Consider the following 7,171-nt stretch of genomic DNA (forward strand, 5'->3'; position numbering starts at 1 on the left):
TTTTGTGCATCAGAGAAGGCTCCTTTCCCCTAAGTTCATGTGGACTCATTCCTCCTCATTCATACCTTATTCCAACAGTCCAGCAACAGTATTTACTGCCAACTTAGGTTGTTTATAATCTGTGGATGATAAAAACTCAGAAACAACCACAGGGGACCTAAGAAAAATGCTTTCAAGAGCCAGGCAGTGGTGATTTAGTATCAGACTAGTGGGAACATGCCTGGTTTAAAAGTATTCAAATTATTAAAAACCTTGGGCTATAAAAGATTGATATATAAAAATCACTTGTATTTCTACACACTATCAAAGAACAATCAGAAAACAAAATTAAGAAAACAACTGTATTTACAATAGCATTGAAAACAATAAAATACTTAGTAATAAATTTCACCAAAGCAGTCCATGACTTGTACTCTGGCAGGCCCCACAACTGCCCTAAAAGGCTGGGCTCTACGGTCGCAGGTGCTCCAGGATCACCCGTGTCAGCAAAGAGAAACTACGGAGTCTCAGACGATGCTGCCTGCAGATGGAGGGCCGTGCCTAGGGTCTCCGCATCGAAGAGGCCGCGGCCGCCCCTGGCCAGACCAAAGACACTGGGGCAGGCTCCGACAAAGAACTAAATACCCTGTATCCGAGACCTCTCCCGGGATCTCCTGCAGTCCGTCCCGCCAGCCAAACCACCTACCTGATCTAGAATCACCTGAGTGCCGCCATCTTGCCCCGCTAGGGCCAGGCTTCCGCCGCCGCCCGTTTTGAGTTTCCGCCCCGCATCCCGGCTCCGCCCACTCTTGGGAGGGAATTGCCGTTTTGGTGTTCAGGACGCTTGAACAGGAAAGTACTCCTGCAAGTAAGCTTTACGCAGACTCTCTCTACACAAACAATACCAGTGACAAAGGCAAAGAGTTACTCAGACGCTCTCCCGCACTCACCGGCCGGGATAACCGTATGCTACACTCCAGCACTCAAGCTCAGGAGCAGCGCATTAGAAACCTGCATGCTCAGGACGGTAGCCTCCCCAGTGTGATTATGGACGAGTAAGAAGATTACTGGGGCTTCCCAGGTGGCTCAGTGGTAAAAAATCTGCCTGCCAGTGCAGGAGCCTCAGGAGACCCCAGGGTTCGATCCCTGGGTCGGGAAAATCCTCTGGAGGAGGAAATGGCAACCCACTCCAGTATTATTGCCGGCATTATCCCGTGGATAGAGGAGCATGGTGGCCTACAGTCCATGGGGGTCGCAAAGAGCCGTTGGTGACCGAACAAGAAAATAACCAGGACAAAGGAAAGGTGAAGCCCAAGGAATTCCTTGGAATCTTCTATCTGTGCTACCTGTGTGCCATGTTGGCAGCATACTGCCCACTATCACCTATCACCAGTTCCCTTTTCACAGGCATGTGCACTGTTCCCTTGTGTAAACTTTGAGTTCCTTGGGGGAAATCAGGCCTTCTTTTTTGCATCCATCGTGCTCAGCACCCAGTATATTGCCATGCTCATATGACCTTAGTAAATCATTGCTTGATTGAAGGCCATCTTAGGACAGCCAATGTTAGCAGTGTCAGAAACACCTGGAGGGCTTGTTAAGCCAGATTTCTGGGCCACATCTGAGTTTCTGATTCACTCAGTCTCTAATAGGAACCAAGAATTTGCCTTTCTAGCAATTTTCCACGTATTCTATAAAATTCTTCTTTAACTCTCTTGGTTTCAACTGCAGTAGTAAATTTCAGCTGCTAGGATTTAGCCAACCTTGGAATCCAAATAGTACTGGCTGGTCAGAAGTTAATGGTGAGTGAGGGAGGGAAACTGAATCCAAAAATGCAGGAAGACTGGATATAGAAAATCATTGTTTGCAACCACTAATGACATAATTACTGCAGGCAATGATCATCAATGATTGATAAAACTATTAGGTAAAAGGTTGATGAGAACTTTGGATGGATGGATCAGGTGGCCAACTTTTTAACCTACTGATGAATCTTAACGTCACTGAAAGTGGGCCACTGGGCATAATGTGCCCTCTGATATGATGCCACTGAAAGTGTAAAACACATCCTAGGAAGCCTTTATAAAAAAAAATTGAAGCTAAATCTAGTCAAGCGTCTAGCTCTATCATGTCTAACTGCACTAAGGGACTATTAATTAAATATGTGGTCCTGATTTGTTTGTATCCTGATTCAAACAAACCTACTGTAAAATGATACTTTTTGAGACTGTTTGGAAAAACTAAATCTAAAACACACACTATTAAGTATTTTTAAAACATTTTTTTGTGTATGGGGAGTTCCCTGGTGGTCTAGTGGTTAGTATTCAGTGCTATCACTGTCATGGCCCACGTTCAGTCTCTGGTTGGGAACTGAGACCTTGCAAGCCGAGTGGTGCAGCTAAATAAACAAGTCAATAAATAAAATGTGTTCTTTTTAATGTTTTGGGTATGGATGTGGTTCTTTTTGAAAAATAAACTTTATTTTAGAATAGCTTTAGCTTTACAGGATTATAAAGAAAGAAACATTCCATTTATCTTAAACATAGTAGCATCTATCATTAATATGGTAGGTTTGTTGGTATTAATAAACCAATATTTGACATAGTATTACTAAAGTCCATACTTTATTCAGGTTTCCTCAATTTTTCCCTAATGTCCTTTTCCTGTTCCATCCAGGATACCACATTACATTTCATTGTCATGACTCCTTAGGCTTCTCTTGGCTTTCACAGCTTCATAGAGGGTTTTTTGGGGTTTTTTTTTTTTTTGATGACTTGGACACTTTAGAATAGTACTGGTAGGGTATTTTGTGCCATATCCCGCCAATGAGATTTATCTGATGATTTTCTCATGATTAGACTGAGGTTATGAGTTTGAAGTCCTCCCCCTCTTTGAGGCTGGAGTACCTTTGTAATATTTAAATTATAAATTATTTGTAATTCTGCATGGGAGATTTGTCTATGCTCTCCATGAATTAACTTCTTAATTTACAATATACTTTTTAATTGTTAACAAATTATAGTCATTCACATATATTTATATTTGACCCTTTGATATACCGCATCATTGTGCGTGTGTGTGTGTGTGTGTGTGTGTGTTTGGGCCATAACGTGTGGCTTGTGGGATTTCAGTCCTGTGACCAGGGATTGAACCAGGTCCCTCACTTTGGAGTCCTAACCACTGGACAGAATTCCCTGTGTGTATATGCTTGATTTGTGTTTTCTGCTTTTGTTTTTGAACACTTCCTTACTTTCTGGTACTATAAAATGCTCCAAACTCATCTTGTATATTTCCTGCCCCAGTCCTAGAATCAGCCATTTCTCCAAGGACCCTTGGTTCTCTTATATTGGAAAATGCTATTAGAAACCAAGATTTGGAAGAAAAAAAAAAAAAAGAAACCAAGATTTGGGTGCTAGATACACTCATTGCTACTGGAGTGTCTTGCTTTTGGGTCCTTCTCAGCTGACAAAGGGAATATGTGTGTATGTGTAACATATACACATGTTGATAAATATTTCTATATGTAACTATCTGAATCTATATATGGGTGAGTTTTTTAAAGCCTGTTACATATACACAGTGTAATATTTACAACTGAAATTAATTATATGGCTAAGATTTGGTTTTAAAACTCCAGCAAAAGGATAAAAATAAATTGGAATAATACAACACAATTGGCTAAGATAATCATTGAATAAGAGTAAAGGGTACTTTGGGGATTCATTATACTGTTTTACTTGTGCGTATGTTTAAAATATTTCACAATAAAAGTTTTTTAAAATAGCCTAAATTACCATGTAGCTATTAAAGCAGCTCAAAAAAAGAACTATACAGCCAGATACATGGTATTCACACACACATACTTACTACACTTCTTCTCAGGGCTATCCCTTAGTGAAATTTTGAAGAGTACAGTTGGTTTTTTTTTCCACATATTTGGACTCACTTGCTATTTCAGAAACCCCAGACTTACTGCTCTCTTCCTATTTCCTAAATCTACTTTTGGGAAAAAATCTGCTCATTTGAAAATCCCCCTTTCAGAATGTGGTCTCTCCTAGAAACTTACTTTTTTGCTTTATCGTCAACTGAGCAAGGTGTGGCACTGTTTCTGATTTACAGATTTCAGGCAAGGGGCGTGTGGCAGGTACAGCAATAGTCCCCAGCGCCCGTGACATCACACCTCCAAACCCCAAAGTCATAGATTCCCTGCTTCTCTAAGGCAATGAGGAACAGATTCTGTTGGCTGCCCCATTCCTTAAAGGAAACTTCCCAACTCTTAACCTCTTTAACCAGTAGTTGGGAAAGAATATAGCCTTGCTCACAGGGCCAGCAAGACTGCCATGACCCCGTGACTTGGTTCTCTCATGGAGGAGGAGTCCTAACTCTGAGAAAGCTGAAGCAGCTACTTCCTGAGACTGCTAGAAATTATTTTCAAGGTGTTCTGCTGCTATGGGCAGGTGGCTTTTATTTCTAGTTTTGTCTTTATCTTCTCTTGCTCCTTGACTTCCTTGGACAGTCATGGATTGTAAAAGGCAGAGAATGGGCAGATACTTATTTCACATGAGTAGGGTGATGCCAAGGCCCAACCTGGCTCCACGCATAATAAGGGGCTGCTGCTGGCCTTTCCTCTCTGGTGGGATAGATCATAGCTGGCTCTGCTTCTGTTTTGAGAACAGGAACCACTTGGACATCTGCTCCTATGTTAGGTCAAATACATTTCCCGTTGATTTGATTAGTTTCCTTCCAAGCAATGCATTTACAAAAGGAAGGGAGATTTTTGCAGGCATGTATTTGCACAGGCAGCCAACCTCCTCCAGTCACACACACACATCCTCTCCCCATCCACCCACAAAGCGTCAGTCACATTTAGGGTTTGCACAAATGCACACCCTCCCTCATACATCATAATGCACACCCTCTCACCCACCTACACACCTCTTCCACAAAATCACACCTGCTCACATATCCTTAAAGAATGTTTCTTTACTGTGTCCAGAGAGACAGAAAGACGGGTAAGAGTGGGTTGTGAGGGCTCAGGAAGGCAAGCACTCTATGCAGGAGCACAAAGTCTGAAGGCCAGGACTCCACTGTCCTCCCTACTCTGCAAGCAGAAATACTAAGACTTGAGAGGGGTTCAGAAGCAGGGGTAGAGGAGGCAGGCATTCCAGTCACCAGGCCCCACAGGGACAGTACGCTGCCCCTCAGGCTGGTACCTGAGGTAGGAAGTTTGTCAAGGCTGTGAGAGGATAGAGACTTCCCTGGTGATCCAGTGGTTAAGACCATGCTTCTAATGCAGGGGCATGGGTTCAATCCCTGGTAGGGGAACTAAGAGCCCATGTGCTGCCTGGAGTGGCCAAACAAAGAAAAAGAAAGAAAGAAAGAGTGTGAGTGGAGAATGCAGAGGCATGTGCTCCAGAAACCCATTTTGCCTGGTGGCCAAGGAGGGTCCTTGGACTGGAATTCTCATCAGAGTTCAGGAAATAATGGGGGGCAGGGTTGGGATAGGGGAGAAGAGGAAGTTAAAAGGCCAGGTTTGGGCTCCAAGTTCAACCTCCTCTAGGAGCGGTCTTTCCAGTGTCAGCCAGAGTCAACAATTTCCTTTCATTGGAAACTTGAAGTCGCCACCAGAGAGGAGAGTTGGAGGAGAGGACCTTGAGAAATGACAAGTGCTCAAGTGCAGGGCTGCAGCAGCCACTCTGCGGCAGTCGCCGCGGCCCGAGTGAATCTGGCTTCAGCCCTAGACTATTGCCTGCCCTGATCCGACTCAGCGCGAGCTCCGAAACTGTGGATTCTGGAACGGATCTAGACTTTTCCTTTAGGAAAGAGTCCCAAAGCCGACCCACAGCGCCTCAGAAGACTGCCTGAGCTCTCAGTTAAACGGACACTCAGGCCCCCGCCATCCAACTCTGACAGCACTTTCCCTGTGCTGCCGCCTGGGGGCGCCCCCAGCTGGGTCTGAGGCTGCCGCCAGAACTGCTGTTGTTATCATTAGTATAATAAACAAACAAGCATTGATGGGGCCAAGAGGAGGAAGAGGCAGCCCTCTGCTGCTCAGAAGGAGAATCCTTTGAAAGATCTAATGAGGCTTCAGGGAAATGGAAGGTGAGGAAGAGGGGAAAACGAGTGGCTTGTCCCTCTTCCCCACCCAGTACTTCTGGGACTTGCCCTCTGGAGTTCTGGTCCCAGGGACCCCTACAGGCAAGGGCAAAAGGAAGGGGACATTTGGTAAAATGGATTTGGAACCAGCTCTTTATCAGCCAGACAGGATGTCTGTGGACACAGCTACCCCTTAGATTACTGGTAGTGGGGCAGGCCAAGCTCTGAGGCAATTGTTCATTCATTTAACAAGCATCTATCTATTTATGGAGTGCCTACTATGTGCAAGGTAATCTACTAATAATAGCTAATGTTTTATTGGATATTGTGAGAACATAGCCAACTTTCACATCACATCCTGAGGGATGGGGGCTAGAAGCAGAGGGAGCAACTGGGAAGAATGACAGTCCCCCAAAGATGTGGGCCATTGGGCTTTAACCTATGTAGTGTAACAGTGGCGACAGCGGATAAAACCAGAGGATTACCAAGATCTCAGAACTCAAGACTCAAGGCCCAAGGTCTTGGAGATAAAGGGGTGGAAAGTGGAATATGAATACAGGGAATTTGGGTGAAAAACTCATGAATGAGGCATGAAGGTGTGCTAGTAGGTCCTGTGGGGGGAGCACTGAGTCACCACAATTTCAGGGCCTGATGGTTGAAGTATCCAGGGGAAATTTTCTGTGCTGAAAGGAGGGTGCTGGGTTCTGTGATCGGAGTCTGGACAAAAGTTGGGGTATGGTAGAGGTTTCTAGGAAGGTTTTGAGGGAAGGATCTAGAGTGCTGGGTTGGAAAAGATGCTGGGGTGTATTTAAGGAAAGGAGGGGCGTGGCTGGGGTGCCCATCTAGGGGACCCAGCCAGGTCCTTGGGTTCTGCACTGGGGTATTCTCTGGGACCGCGGGTGCCGGCCGGGGCTGCGGAGGTCTGTGGGTGGAGGTCGGCCAGAGGCCCGGCTGGGTGGCAGCTACTAGGTTGGTGCTCGGAGCGAGCCGCCCGGGGTTCCGCGGGGGGGCGGTACGAGCTCGGGCTGCGAGCTCGGGGAGGAGGCGGTGGCTCCAAGAGGAACATGAATCAGCGGCGGCGGCGACGGCGGCGACGGCT

At 45.5% G+C, this 7,171-nt stretch overlaps 1 protein-coding gene across 1 annotated transcript in view; it reads right to left on the bottom strand.

Annotated features, from left to right (window-relative positions):
• RPAP1 (RNA polymerase II associated protein 1) overlaps positions 1 to 7,171 on the bottom strand; it is a 24,789-nt gene that overhangs the window by 15,783 nt on the left and 1,835 nt on the right. The window contains exons 2-3 of the mRNA XM_010848055.1: positions 7,089 to 7,169; positions 686 to 787 (exon numbers count right to left, since the gene is read on the bottom strand). Of these exons, the coding sequence (XP_010846357.1) occupies positions 686 to 787; positions 7,089 to 7,169 (183 nt within the window). The remainder of the gene's footprint in view (positions 1 to 685; positions 788 to 7,088; positions 7,170 to 7,171) is intronic.

This window comes from Bison bison, unplaced genomic scaffold (genome assembly GCF_000754665.1).
Source record: "Bison bison bison isolate TAMUID 2011002044 unplaced genomic scaffold, Bison_UMD1.0 scf7180017864259, whole genome shotgun sequence".
NCBI lineage: Eukaryota > Metazoa > Chordata > Mammalia > Artiodactyla > Bovidae > Bison > Bison bison.